This window comes from Manacus vitellinus, unplaced genomic scaffold (genome assembly GCF_001715985.3).
Source record: "Manacus vitellinus isolate BGI_N305 unplaced genomic scaffold, ASM171598v3 ctg7180002431164_pilon, whole genome shotgun sequence".
Lineage (NCBI taxonomy): Eukaryota > Metazoa > Chordata > Aves > Passeriformes > Pipridae > Manacus > Manacus vitellinus.
The window spans coordinates 410-21,788 of NW_021938387.1; the positions used below are offsets into that span (position 1 = coordinate 410).

The following is a 21,379-nucleotide window of genomic DNA, read 5'->3' on the forward strand; positions in this document are numbered from 1 at the left end:
ACATAGGATATAGTGGGATTGCCTTGGAGTCACTGGGATCGTACTGGTGGAAACTGGAATGTTACTGGGTCCACACTGGGAGTGACTGGGAAGGACTAGGAGCATGCTGAGGGCTCTACTGGGATATACTGGGAGTGTCTGCAACCATGGTGGGGGTGACTGGGACCATACTGGGAGTGACTGGGACTACGGGAAGGGGAATTAGGGCCAGGCTGGGGGCAACTGGAAGGAACTGTGAGTGACTGGATCTACAAGAGAAGCAACTGGGATTGACTGGGACTGTCATGCGGGAAGACTGGCATCATACTTGGAGTGACTGGATCTGTGCTAGGGGCAACTGGGAGCAAGTGGGACCATGATGGGGACAACTGGGATCATCCTGGGATCACGGTGGGAGAAGCTTGGCCCATGCTGGGAGCAACTGAGACCACACTGAGGGTGACTGGGGTCATCCTGGGATCATAGCAGGAGTGAGTGGGATCATGCAGGAGGTGATTGGGATCATACTGGGAGCAACTGGGAGTGCACTGGGGATGACTGGAAGTGGTTGTGAGCAACTGGGATCATGCTGGAAGCTTCTGGGGGCAACTGGGAATGAGTGGGACCACATGGGGGAAACTGGGAGCAACTGGGAGAGACCAGGAGTGACTGGGATCATCCTGGGACTGACTGGGCGCTGAATCCGAAAAATCGGTCCGAGAAACTGCTCAGAGACTTTTTTATCTTTAAGCAGCAAGGTATTTGTTTATTCAACGTTGGGAGCAAGCCAGCTGGCGCTGGACAAACTTGCTCGAAGGATTCACACAAAATCAGCATTTTTCTACAATCTTCAGCTGGGATTAAATGCATATTCAAGTGATTACAACATCTATCGATGCATACTAATAACAGGTGGAGTAGAGGTGGAGCTCAGGCGGGGCTTGGGGCGGTGTTTCTCTTGGCCCTCAATCCTGAGGGTACTTCCACTCTTCCTCCATGGCTCTGGGGGCTTCAACTCATCTTCCTCAGCTTGACCTTCCTTCTCTTCCATTCGTCTTGACCCGCTCACTGAAGCTTGGAGAAAGCCCTGGCTCCCGGCCTATTCCTCCTATTCAAATGTCTCCCTGATCCTGCTGTCTCTCTAATTTATCCCCTCGAGGCCTAGGACATGTTCCTGCACTATTCTCTGAAGCTTTGCTCCAGTCAGTAGAACAGAACGAGCACAGATGGTCTTGGATGTTGGTAGCTTGTTAGCAGGCCCCAATTTCTGAGTTAACTCTTTTGGGCCTGGCCTCCTGTTTCCCCAGGGACACAGCCCGGGCCCGGCTGTTCCCATTCCCATTCCACGGGTTTGCATTCCTGTTCCAGGTGTTCCCATCCCATTCTAGTTGTTCCCATCCCATTCCAGGTGTCCCCATTCCCATTCCAGGAGTTCCCATTCCCATTCTAGGTGTCTCCATTCCCATTCCTATTGTCCCCATTCCCATTCCAGGTGTTCCCATCCCACCTCTGTTTTCCCTATTCCCATTCCAGGTGTTCCCATTCCAATTCCAGGTGTCCCCATTCCAATTCCTGGTGTCCCCAGTCTGCCCCAATGTTCCCGTTCCCATTCCAGGTGTTCCCATTCCCATTCCACGAATTCCCATTCCCATTCCAGGTGTTCCCATCCCAGTTCCTGGTGTCTCCATTCCAATCCCAGGTGTCCCCATTCCCATTCCTGGTGTCCCTAACCTGCTCCCAGTGTCTCCATCCCTCTCTCACCGGTGTCCCCATTCCCAATCCAGTTACCCCCATTCCCAGTTCCTGATGTCTCCATTGCCATTCCTGTTGTCCCCAGTCTGCTCCCAATGTTCCCATTCCCATTCCAGGTGTCCCCATTCCAATCCCAGGTGTTCCCATTCCCCCTGTCCCCATTCCCATTCCTGGTTCCCAAGGAGGAACTGCCGGATGCCAGAGGAGGAGTCAGAATTTATTACCCAAAGCAGGAGATTTTCACACCAAAATTAACGCCGGTGATGTCACCACTGTCCCTGTGATGTCACCGCTGTCCCCGTGATGTCACCAATGTCCCTGTGATGTCACCAATTTCCCTGTGATGTCTCCGCTGTCCTCGTGATGTCACCAATGTCCCTGTGATGTCACCAATGTCCCCGTGATGTCACCGCTGTCATTTCCCCTGCTGGTTTACCTTAAAACCAGCACACCAGGGCTGTGCCCAACGGGGGTCCCTGTGGATCATCCAACGCGGGTCCTCCCATGGCTGATGGAGTTGGAGCAGCGGCCGAAGCTCTTCCCGCAGTCGGGGCACTCGGGGCTTCTCTTACCGGTGGGTCCGTTGGTGGGAGGTCAAGGCAGAGCTGTCCCTGAAGCTCTTCCCACACTCCCCACACTTGTGAGGCCTCTCCCTGATGTGGATGGGAAGGTGGGTGTAGAGGGTGGAGCTGTCCCACATTCCCTACACGTGTAGGGCTGTTCCCCAGTGTGGATGTGCTGGTGGCTGAGCAGCTTGGTGCTTGTGCTGAAGCTCTTCCCACATTCCAAGCACTTGTAGGGCCATTCCCTGGTGTGGATGCAACGGTGTTTGCAAAGGCTGGAGCTGTCCCTGAAGCTCTTCCCACACTCCGCACACGTGTAGGGCCATTCCCACTGTGGATCATCTGGTGTCGGAGCAGGGCTGAGCTCTGATTGAAGCTCTTCCCACATTCCTCACACATGTAGGGCCTTTCCCCACTGTGGATCATCTGGTGTCGGAGCAGGTGGAGAGGAGAGTGAAGCTCTTCCCACATTCCTCACACGTGTAGGGCCTTTTCCCACTGTGGATTATCTGGTGGAGCAGGTGGGAGCTCTGTTTGAAGCTCTTCCCACACTCCCCACACGTGTAGGGCCGTTCCCCAGTGTGGATGTGCTGGTGCCTCAGGAGGTTGGATCTCTTCCTGAAGCTCTTCCCACATTCCAAGCACCTGAAGGGTTTCTCCCTGCTGGGAGGCTGCTCAGGGACCACCAGCTCGCAGCTCCGCCTCAAGCTCCGGCCGCCTTCCCGGCACACGCTGGCTCTTTCCTCCTCACAGCCCCCTGGGCTGGCTTTGGAGCCCCTCCTGCGGGGGCATCTCCGGCCCTTTTCCTCCCCGCTGCCTTCCTGCGCCGGGGAGCCCTTCAAAACGGCCTCTCCCACCAGGCTCTGCCGGGGGGATTTGTCCTCCGCGCTCTCCGGCCTCACCTCGGGGCCTGGGGCAGGAACCAACAAGGACACGCAGGGGATTTGCCTCCGGCCCACAGGGAAGCCCAAGGACATCCCCCCAACTCCGGCCCCGGCAGGACGGCCACAAAAGACAAAAGACCCACCCAAAGGGGCACTGACTTCCTCCTCACCTGCCTGGGGGGCCCAAGGCATCTTCCTCTTCCTCGCAGCCTCCTCCTCCATCCGCCCAAGCTTTGGGAAGCAGAAATCCTGATGGGGGGGTAAAAACAAGGGGTGAGCGCGTTGCCTTGGGGGTTCCTCCTGCCCAAGTCCAGCTCTAGGACTCACCGGGCATCTTGTGTCCATAAAAACCCCCAAAACACCAACATTCAGCCCAAAATCCCCTCCCAGGAGTTCCCCCTCTCTGCTCTCTGGGGTTAGGGGGGTCCCCCCTGTCTGGTCTGATGGCACTTCTGCCTGCATTGGGGGTCCCCCTTCTCCGGGCTGCCGGGGGTCCCGCGGCTCCGGGGGGTTCCCACTCACCGGGGTCCCCTTTAGTGTTGCCAGGGGGGTCCCAGGGCTCACTTCTCCCCACTCTGCCTCCCGGGGCCGGCCGGCCCTCCTCTCTCGGCTCCCACCCTCGCAAACCTCTTGGCGCTCTCGGCTCCCACCCCGCCTCAAGGCCCCCCCTCCTCTCCACACTCCAAGGCCTTCCCCCTCTCCGGGACCCCCGCTTAAGGGGCCCGGCGCTCCCTCTCTGCTCCCCCCCCTCCAGCATTCCGGGGGTCCCCCAGCTCCGGGATCGCCCCTCTCCGCTCTCCCCACTCCGCGGCTACCGGGGTTCCCCCCCGGCTCTCACGGGGGCCCCCAAACCGCTCTCGCCCCCCCCGCCATTGCCCAGCGACCGCCAGGACCTTTTGGCTGCTCTTCTTTGTGCTCCCGCTCGGCTCCTCCCTCGGCTGGGCCGCCGCTTTTGGCGGGTTTCCTCCTCCGGGATCCGCCCCCTGCAGCCCTTCCCCCCCTGGACCAGCCCCCTTGGGCCTCCCTTGGGCCCCCCTTGGGCCCCCCTTGGGCCCCCCTTGCCCAATAAGTCTGATTATAGAGACAAGCAATTGGTTTTAACCCACAAAACCCAAATGTATAACCCAGCACCCTGGGGCATGAACAAAGTGGTTTTCCTTGGCCCCCCCCCGAGTCCAAAGTAAAGGGAGAGGGGAAAAAAACCTGCTGGTGGGAGAGCTGTTGCAGTCTGGTCAGAAGTGGTGATTGCAGTCCAGTTGAGGGTGGTGGTCTCAGTCTGGTTGAGAGTGGTGAGCTGCAGCCTTCCTCTGGATCCCACGAGTGGTGGAAAGGTTCTGAAACTCCAGGTTTATATATTCTCCAGTTCAGGCAGGAATGGTCAGTGATTCCCTCAGAGCGGGGAATTCCATAAAAGGATGCTTAGTTCTTCCCTCAGAGCGGGGAATTCCATAAAAGGATATGAGGATTCTCAGAGCAGGGAATTCCATAAAAGGATATGGGGACTGGAGTACCCAACACACCTCGCAGGCCCCCCCGCCTATCCCCGGACAACAGTTCCTGGGAAAATGGCATGGAAGGCCATAGAATACACACTTTTGGGCTACACCCATCCAGTGAGGAATCGGTCCCAGCTGTTCTAACTAGGACACTGTGTCCGTCATCGCTGCCATCATCATCATCATCGGCCTCGTGGCAGTCGGTGTCTGGAAGCTCCGATCCGGTAACTCCCGGGATGGGGGTCGGCAAGGGGCACGGATCCGCCCGGCAGCATTCCGGGGATCCTGTGCCACGGGTGCTGATCCCACTTTCTTTCCATAGGGAAATAGGAATAGAGACATTGGGGACAGGGATGGGGACATTAGGGACATTAGGGATGGGGACACTGGGAGCAGGTTGGGGACAGCAGGAATGGGCATGGGAACTCCAGGAATGGGAATGGGGACATTGGGAGCAGGTTGGAGTCACCAGGAATGGGAATTAGTACACCGGGAATGGGAATGGGGACATGGGAGACCAGGATAGGGATAGTGGGGACAGGAACAGAGACACTGGGAGCAGGTTGGCACAGTAGGAAGTGGGAATGGGGACAGGGATGGGAACCCCAGGAACTGGAATGGGGACAGGGATGGGAACCCCAGGAATGGGAATGGGGACAGGGATGGGAACCCCAGGAATGGGAATGGGGATAGGGATGGGAACCCCAGGAATGGGAATAGGGACAGGGTTGGGAACGTGTCTCTCCAGGAGTTGGTTCAATCCAAAGGTGGGTCCCTGGCTCGAGGCCACGGGAAGCCCCTTCTTTGGGAATGTCTGGGAACCAGGTGTCAGAGGTTTGAAAAGAGGTGTTGGAATTGTTTCCCAGTGTCCCCCCATTCCCATCTGTGTCTCCCGGGATGGGGTGGGTTGGAGCGGAGCCGCAGGCGCTGGGCAGGGGCAGTGGGGGGAGGGCGGCTCTCGGGGACACCGCGGTGGCCGCGGGGAGGGCGGGGGGTCCTTTGTTCGGGGGCTTTTGGGGTTTGTCCGGGACCGGACAGAGCGGGAGCTGATTTTGGCCACCTTGTTCTCTTTTCCTGAGAGGAAGTTTTTTCCCCACGGGACACCTCGTGGAGAACGACCGAGAGAGAGAGAGAGAGCCCGACCCATCTGGGAGCGAGGTGTTCTGCTTTGGGGACTGCCCTGGGAAAAGGGACTCCTTCACTGCTGGCTGCGAGCACACGGGGCTGAGAGAGCTTTGAACTGCCGGGACAGTTTCTCCCCCCACCTGGGGATTTGGGACTTGGTTTTGTTTCTTCTGAAAGTTTTTGGTTGCACCATTTGTTGTTTATTCACATTTTGTTAATAAAAAGTTGTTTCTTTTCCTTTTCCGCACTTCCACCTGAAGTCTCTTAATTTCTAAGTTGTAATCTTGTTTAATCAGGACGCAGTGCCCTCAGGGGGAGGAGGAGGAAAGGAGACCAAGAGGTGCTGTGGCCAATCAAACTGCAGAGGAACAACCTGTGCCAGTAGCAGCTGCCCCTCTACAGAAGAAATCCAAGACCAAATCAACTCAGTTAGTGAGGGATGAAGGGGAAGCAGAGCCCTCAGAACAGGAGCAAGAGGCAGGACCAGAGATAATCACCAGATCCCCATCCCAGATGAGCTGTGAGAGATGTGAAAAGATTTCAGCCTCCAACTGGGAGAGCCCCTGCTGACCTGGCTGCTCCAGTGCTGGGATATCATGGCCCAGCATATGGAACTAGGTGGGGGTGCAGCCAAGCAACTGGGATCCCTGTCCTGGGATGTTGGGATTGACCAGGGGATTGGGAAGAGGACAGAGAGGGGATGAGAGCTGGGTACAGGCTTGGGAATTGCCAGGAGGGCTTTTGAAAGGAGCGTAGGGGAAAGGGATGTCTAAGAAAAGTCCCTTAGGAGAGGGAAGCAGAGAGGCTTTGTTTTCACCCCAACACAAGGGTCTGCAGGGCAGAGCAGAGAATATGCCCACAGAAGATTCTTGTGCGTCCGTCTTTGCAGTTCTGACAGGCACTTCTTGTCACAGCCTGTCCTCTCCATTCCAGAATAGGCCCTGGCAACCAAAGAACCAACACCCCACACCATAGTGCAGAACAACCCATGTGCTTTGGGCCCTTTTGTTGTCCTATCCATTCTGACCCATCCTCTCCATTCCGGAATAGCCTCTGGAAACCAAAGAACCAAGCCCCCCCCATGTGACAGTTCAACTCCACCCGTGTGCCAAGGGCTCCTTTGTGGTGTCACAGCCTGTCCTCTCCATTCTGGAATAGCCCCTGGAAACCAAAGAACCAACACCTCACACCCCCACAGTGCAGCCCCACCTGTCTGCCACGGGACTCTTTGGGATGTCACGGCCTTTCCCCCAGGAAAGAAAGCCTGGAACCTTCGGGTTTCACATGCAGTTGGGGGGCCACCCTGGGCACTCCATGGGCAGCAAGAGCTTTCTGTCCTGGCCCTTTTTGTCTGGCAGGAATCTTCAGCTGTGTTCAGTTTGGGCAGCCAGACTGGCAATTTCAGCGCAGGGCTCCTGCAAGTGAACGACAGCCCTGCCCTCCAGGAAAGAAACCCCTTACCCTCAGTCTCTTCTCCTGTTCCTTAAAACACAACCTGCAGGGGAGCTTTCTGGGGTCTCTTCTCTTGGGAATCGGGAAGACAGACCCACTCCCATGTTTAACACCTCAGGCAAAACCACCCTTTGAACACCTTTCCCAACCCTCCCCAACCTTTCCCAAAGCCCAGATTTTACAGGTGTCCTGTAATTATGGCCCAATCTCACCCAAGCCCACAAACCATGACAGAAACCTCTCAGCCTCACGCTGCATCCTTCCCATTGCTGTGCCTCATGTGCAGGCAAAAGGCCTTAAAATCAAGTACCCAAAATTCATGGCCTGTTCTTTTTCCCACAAAAGAAGGCGTGGTGAACTCCCCAGACCAGGGAACTGGAAGATCTCCCCAAAACTCCTTTGGTACACGCTGCAGGGCCAACGATTCCTCTGCTCTGCCCTGTCGGCGCTGCTTTGTCTCATCTGGGTCCCCAGAAACCGTCAGCGAAAGCCGGGGAATAAAATCTCTGAGCAGTTGGTTGGGTTCCAGAGGTGACCCTACTTCATTCAGCACTGAAGGGACACAGGAATTGCTCTCTTAAACCTGTACATCAGTTCTCAAAACTTTTAACTATTCCTACATTTTAGCAAACAAAGGAATTCCTGTCCATTGGCTTACCAGTTCTCTGCAGGAATTCTTATTCTCTCTTCTATTGGCTCTTGATTTCTCACTTTGCATGATGCTTAGTCCACAGTTTTTGTCCTTTTCTTGTCTTTTCCCTAGATAGGGAGAGCCTCAGTAACTGTCTGTGTTAGTTTTGTCTTTGTCTCTGGTTTCTCTAAGGGTCTTTGTGGTTTAGAAATTCTGCCTTCTTGGTGTCCAGGTCTCAAAAATAGATTTCTCTGCCAGGTCTCTGACCACTGAAATATGGTAGGCCTTAAACTTTTACTTTGTTTTCCTAACAAATGGCCATGGGCCAGAACTTGTCCATCATCCATTGTCTATTGCCCAAGGCTCCGTCCTTGCCTTGCCTTGCCCATCTCCTGGCTGCCAGGCAAGGGCCTTGTGACATCACAGCCTCTGTGGAACAGCGCGGGGGCTGAAAAGTGTCAGTGCTGCGTCCCCGTGCCCAGAGCCTGGGCAGAAGTCGGCTGGCAGGGACGGGCAGAGACTGTGCAGAGGTGTCAGCTTGTCCACAGGTGCCATTGCTGAGAACCGGGGTTTGCCTTGGATGGCCCCTTGCCAGAAAAGGCAGGAGAGGCTGGAGAGAGGGGAAGGAGGGGAGTCAGGCCGCTGGGATGGTGCCGGCGGGCCGTGAGCCCGAAGCCAGCAAGGCCTTGGGCCCACACGGTGTCAGGGGAGGACTGAGAGCCCCCAGGGAGGAGGAAAGCTGGGCAGGCCCCAAGGCTCCTGGGCCTCTTCCTTGGCAGCCCTTTGGCCAAGGCCCCCAGGCAGAGGTGGGGCTCAGCCCCTGCCCAGCAATGGGGCACAGGCTGAGCCCCAGGGACACCAGACCCAGGCGGCCTGAGCTCTTCTTCCTGCAGCGTCTGCCTGGGGCAGCCCAGCCAGGCCTGAGTCTCTGCAGGAGAGGCCAAGCCCAGCCAGAGAGGGCTCAGCCCTCTGAGGCTGCACTCACTGCAAAGGGAACAAAACATTGGCCCAGAGGACATCCTGCCCCCAAATGGAGAACTGGAAAGGTCAAGAATAAAAAAGTCACCCCCCTCCAATCTTCAAGAAATGTTCAGACCTCTTTCCTAAAAGCATCCAGGACTCGGGTCACCCAATTTTCTCTCTGACAAGAGTTTTTCCATCATTCCACTCAATTCCCAGCCTGCCCACTGTTGGAGAACATAAAGCTGAGTGGGAACAATTTCAAGCATGGCGCAGAATTTACAACCCAGAATGAGACATTCTACACCTGAATGGATATTACTCCACTGGACTTTACCTTATTATACTGGATATGACATCACCCTGGATTGGACAGTTCATCCCCAGTTATCCCCAGTTGTCCCCGGTTTATTATTGTACTGTTATACTGTTGTCTGTACCCCAGTTGTTGTTTTTAAATTATCCACCATATTGTCTCCCTCATCCCCTCACAGTTTTCCCCTGTTTTCCCGCTCCCCTGCGCCTGATTGGCCACTAAGTGCTGCAGTGCAGGGAGAGCTGCCATTGGCCCGTTTCCCCGGTTACATCAAAACTCCTCCCCTCCTTGCCCGGTTACCCAATCACGTTCATCCCTGAGCTGTCAGTCTTATGCTCCTCCCTAGTCCAAACTCCACCCTTGAACCTGCCCTATATAAGTTACTGTTACCCCCAATAAAATCGGCATTGCTTCACGGGACCTCTGCTGTGTCCCGAACCCTTTTGGCAGTGCCGCGTCCCCATTCCTTTTCCCCGCGGGTCGTGGCAAGTGGCGCCCAACGTGGGGCTCGAACCCACGACTCTGAGATTAAGAGTCTCATGCTCTACCGACTGAGCTAGCCGGGCAATAGCCTCTTTCAGCCCAGTTATGAAATCTGTAAATTGTTCTTTCGGGCCCTCATTAATCATTGTAAAGGAGGGGGTCGGCACATAAGCGTCGGCCACCTTCTTTACGGCCTCTAATGCCAATTCTTTAGATACGTCTAGCAATTTAGGATCCAGTCGTGCTTGATCCCCTCTACGAGCGTAATCTCCCTCACCATAAAGCACGTCTATGGCTTGCAGTGGGGGGATACCTCTCCTCTCCATTCGGTCGTTCACAAAGGTTACTACTCGCTTTCTCCACTCCGCCTCAAAAACCAAGGCTTGTACGGTTGTTAACAATCCTCCCATCACTGCCCTTATGTCAAATGGAATTAATGCATAAGCCAAGAAAAAGGATTCAAGTAGTCCGAGGGTAAAGGGGGTGCCCAACCCGTACTCCACAATGGCTTTCTTTATATCTTTCAGCATGGGGTACGAAATTGGACGCCATTCGGGTGCTTTACCCTCGTCATAGTATACGGGAAAAGCCCGTAAAAACTCCGTGTCTTTGGCGCATGCCACCTCCTCCCGGAAGGCTCTCCAGATATCTGGAGCAGCAGATGGCTCTTCCGGGGAGTACGGCGCCCAGTGACAATCAGAGTGAGGGTGCCGGCAGGCGGGGTAGGCCTCGGTGGCCTGGGCCTTACGGGCGCGACCATCTTGGCGGATGTTGACCTGGGCCTTTGCCCTTGCCCCGCCCACTGCACCCCGTGGTTTCTGGGAGGGAGATGGCTCTGGGGAGGAGACTGGAGTGGCGGAGGTGGGTGTAGAAGAAGGCGAGTCTGGGGAGGGGCTCCACTCGCGGAGGCGGCGCTGTGGGTGGAATTACAAGAGCCCGCCTCCGCTTTTCCCACGTCGATTTTTCCCGCGAAACCCGGGGCCCCGCCTCCTCGACGCCATTTCGAAATCACCTCGATCCTCTTCTTCGCGCCCTCCCGCCATCTTGGGACTCGCTGTCCGTCTCCCGCCCGCCATCTTGTGTAGTACAGCTGATGTCCTTCTTTTCCCTCCCTCCATTTTGATGGAAACTTGCAGTGTCCTTGTCTGAGTGGAAGGTGTCAGTGCCAGTACTCTTAGTGTCCTTGTCCGTGTTTTCTATGTCCTTCTCTGCACTTGGTTTATTTTCTTCTATCAACTTGGAGGATTCAGCACCTTGGATGTTACTGCTGATGTTCTTGCTCATCATCTGGTGCTGAAGCACCATCAGAACAAGCCTCCAGGCTATAAGCGCCTCCTTAGCGAGCCGGTCACCCTTGCCGCTCTCCCGCCATAGCTGGAACCCGATGGCTTGCCACTTATCAAATGACGTATTATCGCTAACTTGGTGACCATTGCGGTCAAGCCATCTGGCGAGAGCTTTCGCTGATTTCTTATCAAGCGGGTGACCGTGCTCTGTTACAAAGTCTTTGAGGCGGCAGTAAACGAATTTCTGGGAGGTAGAGAGTGTGAGTCCCATGATGTTAATCGGGTTTCTCAACACTTCCAGATGTTATTCCTCCCTTCTTAGTTTAAATTACAGGGATGAGGTGTTGGGTGAGGGTGTCAGGAATGTCCCCTGACTTGTCCCGGCAAGTTCCTCAAAAAGAATGCCAAGAAATTCTATTTAATAAATTGGTCATCGAAAAGGCTAACGAGGACTGCCAGAAAGCACTTAAGCTTTTGAAAGATCCCACTCTACTAGAGATGATAGAAGCGTGTAAAAATATAGGATCGAACTCCCATAAAGCACGTCTTTTGGCTGCCGCATTTTCTGGTCCTAACCATTGCTTTGAGTGCGGGGAGAAGGGACACTTTACAAAACATTGTCCCCAATTGTCTCAATCCACACCCGACTTACCCAAAACCTTGTGTCGTAGGTGCGGGAAGGGACGGCACTGGACCTCCAGCTGCCGATCCCTCACGAACATCAACGGTGAGCCTCTCCCTCCGCGCCGATCACCCAGGTTACGAAAGTGAGTAACCTTTTCGTCACTACCAGACCTTCAGTCATGTGAGTGCGGGCCGGCTGGAAACGGGGAGCTGAGCGCTCGGGGGAGCGCGATGACAGAAGTTGCCCCCCACGTGCGCTCGATTCTGCGCCAACCATCGCGCCCAGCTACCCCGTAGTTCGGCGGCCGCTCCCTGACCCGGTCCCAGTGGCAAACCAGTGTTCTCCACTCCCCTGGGTCATCTTGTCGGTTGTTCACCCCTCCCTTCACCTTAGCTCATATGAGCAACTCGCCAGGGTTCAACCATCAACAACGGTCGACCCTGATGCCACTTATTTGATTACCTCACACTTTTCAGCAGTGGATAAAGGCACTATGGTAGTGCCTACCCTTCTGACTGGGCTTACAGATACTAACATCGCTGTCTGTTTATATGTTCATACTCCCCCTGTGCAGCTGGAGGACCGTTTTCCCGTGGCCAAGATGATATCTATGGATGACTTGCTGCGTGTGCTGTCTTTCGACGAGGAGCAGAGGAGGAAGGACGAGAAGGAAGTCCTATGGTCAACAACTGTCGAATCCTCTCGCCCTCTATTAACATGTCAAATCTATTATTCACAGCCCAGACATCCACAGCGAGTCAAAGTAGAAGGACTCTTGGACATGGGAGCAGACGTTACCATCGTCACCTCCAAGGACTGGCCGCATGGGTGGCCCACACAGACGGCATACGTGCAAGTTAGCGGCGTGGGGGGAACACAATACCCAGTCAGAAGCAAGGAGGTACTTACTGTTTATGGGCCGGAGGGCAGACCAACATCCCTCCAACCATATATCTTGAACATACCAATCACACTTTGGGGACGGGACGCTATGGAGCAGTGGGAGCTCTCTTTGAGAACCCTGTCTCCTGAAGAAAATTTTTAGGTGGGATCACTGAAGTGATGCAGCTCCCCAAACTGAGCTGGAAAACTGATGTGCCAGTTTGGGTTGATCAGGGGCCCCTACCAAGAAAAAAGCTGCAGATTTTAAATGATTTAGTGAATCAGGAATTGGCCAAAGGACACCTGGAGTCTTCCACCAGTCCCTGGAACACTCCAGTGTTTGTCATTCAAAAGTCCTCAGGTTCCTGGAGATTTCTCCAGGACCTGCGCAAAGTTAATGAGGTCCTGGAACCAATGGGAGCCCTCCAGCAGGGAATGCCGTCACCATCTATGCTCCCTGCTGAATGGCCCCTAGTGGTCATTGACATAAAGGACTGCTTCTTCCAAATATACTTAAATTTGGTTGATTCGGTCTGATTTGCATTTTCTGTCCCTGCCATCAACGCCTGTGAACCTCACCGCAGGTTCCAGTGGAAGGTGCTTCCCCAGGGGATGAAAAATTCCCCAACGCTCTGTCAGATGTACGTGGCAGAAGTGTTGCGTCCAATTCGGCAGAAATACCCACAATCGATCATCTTCCATTATATGGATGATGTGTTGATTTGTGCCAAATCTCAATTGGCTGTGAATAAAACGTTAAATTCAACTATTCCGGCTCTAAAAGATAAAGGACTGGAAATATCCCCTGAAAAGGTTCAAAGGGAAGCACCCTGGAGGTATCTTGGACTCAAAATTACAGAAAAAGCCATCAGGCCTCAGGCAATCGAAATTGACAAGCGAGTCCAGACATTAAACGGCCTCCAAAAACTACTGGGAGCGATCAATTGGATCAGACCTGTGCTGGGGATCACAACCGATGATCTGCACCCACTGTTCGAGCTGCTCCGAGGAGATGCTGACCTGTCCTCCCCTCGTCACTTAACATCAGACGCAATGAAGGCCCTATCCACTGGTGAAAAGAAAGTGTCCAAAAGACAATCGTGTAGGAGGATGGAGGGACTGCCATCCTCCTTGGTAATCGTAAGGGAAGAGAGACAGCCTTTCGACCTTCTAGACCAGTTTACTGGCGACAAAAAGGACTTCTTTTTGTGGGAGTGGATATTCCTCCCGCACCAATTCGGCAAGACGATCACCACCGTCTCAGAAATGATTGGTAAGATAATATTCAAAGGTCGCACTAGGTGTTTAGAACTCAGCGGTGAGGAACTGGATTTTATCTACCTCCCACTGACTTCTGAACACCTAGAACAACTGTTGCAAACTTCCATCGGTTTTCAAATCGCCATCGGAGGCTACCCGGGAGAGATTCGGCTACACCTCCCGGTGTGCCCATTTATTCAGAGATTAATCAAAATTCCACTGAAACTAAAAATTGTTCAATCGGATTTGCCCATAAAAGATGCTAAAACCATATTCACTGATGGCTCTGGGAGAACTGGTAATGCGGTTGTAATTTGGCGAGAAAAAGACGACTGGCTACACGATATACATAAAGTACAAGGTTCTCCCCAAATTGTGGAACTTTCGGCAGTTGTGCGAGGTTTCCAAATTTTTTGTGGTGAGCCAATTAACACAGTTTCATATTCGGCCTATGTTGTTGGTGTGGTCAAATGTATTGAAAATTCATATCTAAAAGATGTGTCCAATCGGAGTTTATTTGAATTGCTGACTAAATTGCTATTTTTAATTCAGAATAGACAATTCGACTTTTTTATTGTCCATACCAGGTCACACACCGCTCTACCAGGTCCTGTGGCGGAGGGAAACCAGCTTGCCGACCATCTGGCAGGTATGGTGGTTACTCCCAATTTACACCAACAAGCTCAGATTTCTCACGAGTTCTTCCACCAAAATGCACGGTCACTACAGAAACAATTTGGCCTCAAATTATCGCAAGCAAAGGAAATTTTGAAAACGTGCCCTGATTGTCAGATTATCACGCCAGTTGTCCCGGAAGGAACCAATCCGAGAGGTCTTTCAGCGTTAGAAATCTGGCAATCAGATGTCATGCACATCTCTGAATTTGGCAGACTAAAATATGTGTCCGTTGACACCTTCTCAAAAATGATTGTGGCCACCGCACATTTTGGTAAGAAGAGCCGTGATGTAAAAAGACACCTTCTGTCCGCATTCGCGAGGATAGGTGTCCCAAAGCAAATAAAAACAGACAACGGGCCTTCCTACGTGTCTGCAGACACAAAACGGTTTTTTGAACAGTGGGGAGTACACCATACCACCAGGATCCCTCACAATCCCACAGGGCAGGGTATAGTGGAGCGTGCCCACCAAAACATCACAAATTTATTAAAAAAAAACAAAAAAGGGGGAGTATTGGCCTGTCCCCCCAAGAGAAATTAGATAAAATTATGTATGTTTTAAATTTTTTGAATCTGCTGGAGGAATCAGACACTCACGCAAACAGAAGTCCAGCAGATCCCCATTTTGGATCAAGCTCCACTACTGTAACCTCTCTAAAAGCTAAGATCATGTACCGGGACCCACTAACCGAAACATGGACGGGCCCTTTCCCCTTGATCACCTGGGGGAAGGGCTACACCTGTATTTCAGGTCCAGACGGGCCAAAGTGGGTCACGAGTGAACTGTGCAGGAACCACGATGTGTCAACTTCGCTCTTCGGCGTCGTCATCCTCGGACTCATCCCTCTCTGCGGCATGATACCTCTGCGGGAGTGGATGAGTCAGCCCGGAGAAAACTTGTGGGCAACGCTGGCCAAGGCTACAGGCACGGACACCTTGTGCCTGGCCTTGGCTAGTGCAGGGAGTCCATTTCGCACATGCCTCGTGGGGATTCCCATCACCCCTGTGGAGTGGAACTCCTTTGTATCCCAAACCCGCAACAAAGGAGCCATCCCACTTAATTCTCCAAATCTCGCCCAAACCATTGCAGCACTTAATTTTATTGACATTCCTTTTCAAGAGATTGATTTGTTAGGTTCGCTCCCTGCCACTGCCTGTGTTATTTTTCACCGGTATACTCAACCCATTCTGTTTACGCCCCACAACGCTACTGCAAACAAACCGCTTTACCGCGGGACCTCTTCGCCATGGTGCAATAATTCAATGGCAACCACCATCCCTACGGAACACATCTCAAGAAACATGAGACTTCCGAAGGGATATTTCCTATTGTGCGGGGATCGGGCATGGCCAGGTATTAGGGCCTACCCTGAGGGAGGTCCGTGCACAATAGGAAAACTGGCTTTATTTAACCTGGCGAAGTTCCAATTGGCTATGAATTTGTGTTATCTAAAAGTTATGAGAAAAGGTCCCTTCGGGTAAAGCGGGATTGGAGATTCCCTCCAAAGTCCCCCAAACCTCAACCCGGACCAAAGGTCACACCCCCCACAGATTAGGCTCCAAAACTCCCTTCCTGCGCCACATGTGAATGTTGGAAGGCCACAGTATTGGCCCACACCTCTACCCTTCCCGGAGGATTGTGACTCCAGCATTCATATCTGGTCAAGGGTAAAGAACTTTTGAGCGTCCTTCCCTATCCCTGGGATAGGAACCGCGCATGCTCTCTCTCTCTCAACGCACTTAGGTTGCTGGTTGACTAAGGAAGTGAATGCCACCACTCAAGCGATTGAGGGCCTGCTGGAGGACACCCAAAAGCTTAAAGAGGTTAGCTTGCAAAATCGAGCAGCCATTGATTTCCTTCTTCTGGCACACGGCCACGGTAGACCTGCCGCGCCTCACCGGCAGCATCCTGCACACCAAATTCTGGCTCGTGGACGGTCAGCACCTCTACGTGGGCAGTGCCAACATGGACTGGAGGTCCCTCACCCTGGTGGGTGGGGCTGGATGGGGTGGGGAACCCAACAGAGGGTGCTGAACCCAACGGGGTGACCCCAAACCCAACGGGGTGACCCCAAACCCAACAGCTTGGCCCCAAACCCAACGGGGTTGCCCCAAACCCAACGGAGTGACCCCAAACCCACCACAGGTAAAGGAGGTCAGTGCCGCTGTCTACAACTGCAGATGCCTGGCCCAGGACTTGGCCAAGATCTTTGAGGCCTACTGGGCCCTGGGCGTGCCGGGGGCCTCCATCCCATCCCCGTGGCCAGAGAATTTCTCCACCTCCTTCAACCTGAAGACGCCACTGGTGCTGACACTCAGTGGCACCGACACCGCTGTCTACTTCTCCGTACACACCCCACCTGCTGGGGGGGGGGTCACGTTGGGTCCTGTTGGGTCACGTTGGGTCATCCCCCCATCCTGGGCGCCCCCGGCAGAGCTCCCCTCCCCCGCTGTGCGCTGAGGGCCGCACTGCCGACCTGGACGCACTGCTGGACGTCATCAACGGCGCCGCTGCCTTCGTGGATGTGGCGGTGATGACTTACCTGCCCGGCACCGAGTTCTCGCGGCCCGAGCGCTTCTGGCCACCTATCGACGAACAGCTGCGCCGGGCCATGGTGGAGAGGGGCGTGGCTGTGCGGCTGCTGGTGGGGTGCTGGGAGCACAGCAACCACCAAATGTTCCCCTTCCTGCACTCCCTCGCCGCCCTCGCCAACGGCGGCACCGGCTTCGACGTGCAGGTGGTGGGTGACAACGGGAGGGGGGACATGGTGACCAAGGTGGGGGGATGACTGGCCTTGGGGGGTGACGGTGACGTTGGGGGGGTGACAGTGGCCTTGGGGGGTGATGGGCCTTGGGGGGGGTGACAGTGACAGAGGGGGTGAGCCTTGCCATTGGGGGGCTGACAGTGACAGTGGGGGGGTGACGGTGTAATTGGGGTGGTAACAAGTGGCCTCGAGGGGTGATAGTGCCCTGGGGGGTGTGGCAGACCCCTGGGGGGGGTGACGGCCCCTTGGGGGGGGTGATGGTCTCCTGTGCCCCCCAGAGGCTGTTCCTGGTGCCCGAGGACCCCCGTCAGTCCCGGATCCCCTTCGCCCGCGTGAACCACAACAAGTACATGGTGACAGACAAGGCGGCCTACGTGGGTCAGTGAGGGGCTCGGGGGGGTCTGGGGGTCTCAGGGCGTTCTGGGGGGCTCTGGGAGGGGAGTTTGGGGGGTTCCCTCCCTGTTTCCCTCCCTACAATCACAAAACTCACCCCTGATGATACCCCTAAAACCCTTCCTTGGTCTCCGCAAGCCTGAACCCCTCAAACCCCTCCCCGGACCCCTAAAACCCATCCCTGACCCCCCTCGCCTCATTCCAGCACCCTGAAACCCCTTTTAGGCCCCCCCCAACCACTCCCTGAACCCCCCCAACCCCTCCCTGGACCCCTTTAAACCCATCCCAAGTCCCCTAAAACCTATCCCAGCCCCTCCAACCCCATCCCTGGACCCCCCAAACCCCTCCCTGAGTCCCCCAGACCCATTTCTAGATCCCCAAACCTCTCCCTGGACCCCTCGAACCCCTTCCCTGACCCCCCCCCGCTGCCCCTCAGGCACATCCAACTGGTCGGGGGATTACTTTGAGCGCACGGGGGGCTTGGGATTGGTCGTGGCCCAGCCTGGAGGTGGCTCTGGAACGTTCCGGGAGAAGCTCCGTGCCCTTTTCCAGCGGGACTGGGAGTCCCAGTACAGTGTCGACGTCAGAGACCCCCAGCACTGGGGGAGCAGCTGCGGCACAGAGTGACCCCCAGGGCCCTCCCCCAAGGGGGGCTGGAGCGGTTGCTCCCCGAGAATTTGGGGGGAAAACCGGGAAAAATGGGATTTTGTGTATTCTGTGGTGCCCATGTCATCACTGGAGACTCAAAGCTCGGCCCAGACCCCCCCAGAATAAAACAATAATAAATAATAAACCCCCTTTTTGGTTTAGTTTCTGTCTGTACTACTTTACCATGTCTGATTCTATGTTTGCACAAGTTGCTGCTGAGCTCCATCGAGGCAAACATCGCCCGCGTTTCAGAAAACAAAGAAGGGGGAGATGTTGGAGAACATAAAGCTGAGTGGGAACAATTTCAAGCATGGTGCAAAATTTACAACCCAGAATGAGACATTCTACACCTGAATGGCCCTTCCCTCCAGGAAAGAAACCCCTTACCCTCGGTCTCTTCTCCTGTTCCTTAAAACACAGCGTGCAGGGGAGCTTTCTGGGATCTCTTCTCTTGGGAATTGGGAAGACAGACCTGCTCCCATGTTTAACACCTCAGGCAAAACCACCCTTTGAACACCTTTCCCAACCCTCCCCAGCCTTTCCCAAAGCCCAGATTTTACAGGTGTCCTGTAATTCTGGCCCAATCTCACCCAAGCCCACAAACCAGGACAGAAACCTCTCAGCCTCACGCTGCCTCTTTCCCATTGCTGTGCCTTATGTGCAGGCAAAAGACCTTAAAATCAAGTACCCAAAATTCATGACCTGTTCTTTTTCCCACAAAAGAAGGCGTGGTGAACTCCCCAGACCAGGGAATTGGAAGATCTCCCTAAAACTCCTTTGGTACACGCTGCAGGGCCAACGATTCCTCTGCTCTGCCCTGTCGGCGCTGCTTTGTCTCATCTGGGTCCCCAGAAACCGTCAGCAAAAGCTGGGGAATGGTGCCGGCGGGACGTGAGCCCAAAGCCAGCAAGGCCTTGGGCCCACCCGGTGTCAGGGGAGGACTGAGAGCCCCCAGGGAGGAGGAAAGCTGGGCAGGCCCCAAGGCTCCTGGGCCTCTTCCTTGGCAGCCCTTTGGCCAAGGCCCCCAGGCAGAGGTGGGGCTCAGCCCCTGCCCAGCAATGGGGCACAGGCTGAGCCCCAGGGACACCAGACCCAGGCGGCCTGAGCTCTTCTTCCTGCAGCGTCTGCCTGGGGCAGCCCAGCCAGGCCTGAGTCTCTGCAGGAGAGGCCAAGCCCAGCCAGAGAGGGCTCAGCCCTCTGAGGCTGCACTCACTGCAAAGGGAACAAAACATTGGCCCAGAGGACATCCTGCCCCCAAATGGAGAACTGCAAAGGTCAAGAATAAAAAAGTCACCCCCCTCCATTAGTCAAGAAATGTTCAGACCTCTTTCCTAAAAGCATCCAGGACTCGGGTCACCCAGTTTTCTCTCTGACAAGGCTTTGCAGGGGCTACTTGGGAAAGGGAAGCCCTGGGGCCCCAGTGCAGATGGTGGGGCTGCACTCTGGGGGGGTCGGCCTTTGGCTCTTGGCTTCCAGGGGCCCCCAGGAGTCAGTGAGCCGGGCTGGGGACGAGGGGCAGGACTGGCTGGGATTGCCTCTGGGGCCTGGCCCAGAAAATGGAAGTGTCTCCATGGGGGCAGCTGGAAAGGGCCCAGGAAGGAAATGCTGCCCCAGCGCAGGCTGTGGCAGTGGGGAGTGTGCAGGGGGAGGAGGCTGGGCCAGAGCAGGGCTGGGCAAGAAGGGCCAAGCCGCGGGTGGGTTCTCCCCCGGCCCCCAGGGCCCAGCCCCTGATGGGAGGGCCTTGGGCAGGGCCTGGGGGACTGCAGGAACCTCCGAGGCAGCCCAAGGGCCGTGCTTTTGGCAGCTGGGTTGACAGGCCCAGCTCTCTGCAAGAGAAGTTGAGGGCTCTGAGCCAGAGAGGGGATGAGAGCCGGGTCCAGGCTTGGGAATGGCCGGGAAGGGAAAGGGATGTCTAAGAACAAGTCCCTCAGGAGAGGGAAGCAGAGAGGCTGTGTTTTGACCCCAGCACAAGGGTCTGCAGGGCAGAGCAGAGAATATCCCCCACGTGAGATTGTTGTGCATCCCTCCTTGCAGTTGTGACAGGCACTTCTCTTCAAAGGTCGTTCTGTGAGCGTCTTCTTGTTCTTTCCAGGTGGGATGGAAGCGGTGGGGGGGCCTTTGGCACCGGAGGGACGACGAGCAAGTTGAGCATTTTCCTGCCAGTCTGAATCAGATGTTAATTCTGGTGGGCTGTATCCTTGGTGAATCTAAGCACATCCCTTGGCATTTGGGTTTTTTCCGGGTGGTTCAGAACCGGAGAAGCATCAGCAGAGTGGGAAGGAGGTCCCTGCAGTCAGAGGTCAGTGTAAAGGAAGCTGAGAGGGGAGCTTTGGTGAGGATGTTGCCCTCTGAGGGGATCCGTCAGTGTGTGCCTTCCCTGGGGGATTTCTTTGCAGTGGCCGTGCCTATTGCCAGGGGAGCAGAGCCACAGGCCCAGGAGCCGAGCGACAAGGTCAGGTGCTCTTGTGCTGGCCTGGTGGGCAAGGGCAGGGGATTGCAGGGCTCAGCAATGAAGCATTTCCCTCTTCTCTTTGGAGGGAATGTTGCACTCTGAGGGCATCCATCAGTTTGTGCCTTTGCCTCTGTGATGCTGAAAAACCCAGTCCGAAGAACTGCTCAGAGACTTTGGATCTTTGAGCAGCAAAGGGATTTATTGCCGACGTCGGCAGCGAGCGTGGTTCGCACCACAGAGAACTTGGTCGAGAGTTTCACACAATATCGGGGTTGTATACAATTTTCATATATGATTAAATATGATAAATCATATTCATCTGATCACAACATCTGTCTATGCATATTAATAATGGGTAAAGCTCGGGCGGAGCTCAGGCGGAGCTTCTCTTGGTCCTCAGTTCTGGGAGGGGTTTAGGTGAGTCTGGGGTCTCTGCTCCTCTCCATCAGTCCCCAGTGTCCCCATCCTGGTCCCTCATGTTTCCACTCCATTCCTGGTGTTCCCATTCCCAGTGTTCCCATCCCATTCCTGATGTCCCCATTCCCAGTCCCTGGTGTCTCCAACCTGCTACCGATGTCCCCGTTCCCTTTCCTGGTGTTCCCATCCAACTTCTGTTTTCCCCATTCCCAGTTCTCTGGGTTCCCATTCATATTCCAGGTGTCTCCATTCCCATTCCTATTGTCCCCATTCCCATTCCAGGTGTTCCCATCCCACCTCTGTTTTCCCTATTCCCATTCCTGGTGTCTCCAT

The 21,379-nt window shown here is 54.8% G+C and overlaps 1 protein-coding gene and 1 non-coding gene across 2 annotated transcripts; one reads left to right on the forward strand and one right to left on the reverse strand.

Annotated features, from left to right (window-relative positions):
- Window positions 1-9,651: 9,651 nt before the first annotated feature.
- Window positions 9,652-9,724, reverse strand: TRNAK-CUU. Its single transcript has one exon. It is a non-coding gene; the product is annotated as a tRNA-Lys (tRNA).
- Window positions 9,725-16,139: 6,415 nt separating this feature from the next.
- On the forward strand, window positions 16,140-18,156 carry LOC108644095 (phospholipase D3-like). The gene is made up of 5 exons (XM_029958067.1): window positions 16,140-16,361; window positions 16,518-16,718; window positions 16,807-17,112; window positions 17,415-17,514; window positions 17,966-18,156. Exons 1-5 carry the CDS (start codon window positions 16,140-16,142, stop codon window positions 18,154-18,156), a joined length of 1,020 nt encoding a protein of 339 aa, XP_029813927.1.
- Window positions 18,157-21,379: the final 3,223 nt, after the last annotated feature.

Bases quoted from the DNA above. Each gene is read 5' to 3' on its own strand.
- LOC108644095 (XM_029958067.1), top strand. From the start codon at position 16,140: ATGCCACCACTCAAGCGATTGAGGGCCTGCTGGAGGACACCCAAAAGC. The intron at 16,362-16,517 runs GTGGGTGGGGCT...AACCCACCACAG, and splicing joins ACTGGAGGTCCCTCACCCTG to GTAAAGGAGGTCAGTGCCGC. The intron at 17,515-17,965 runs GTCAGTGAGGGG...GCTGCCCCTCAG, and splicing joins AGACAAGGCGGCCTACGTGG to GCACATCCAACTGGTCGGGG.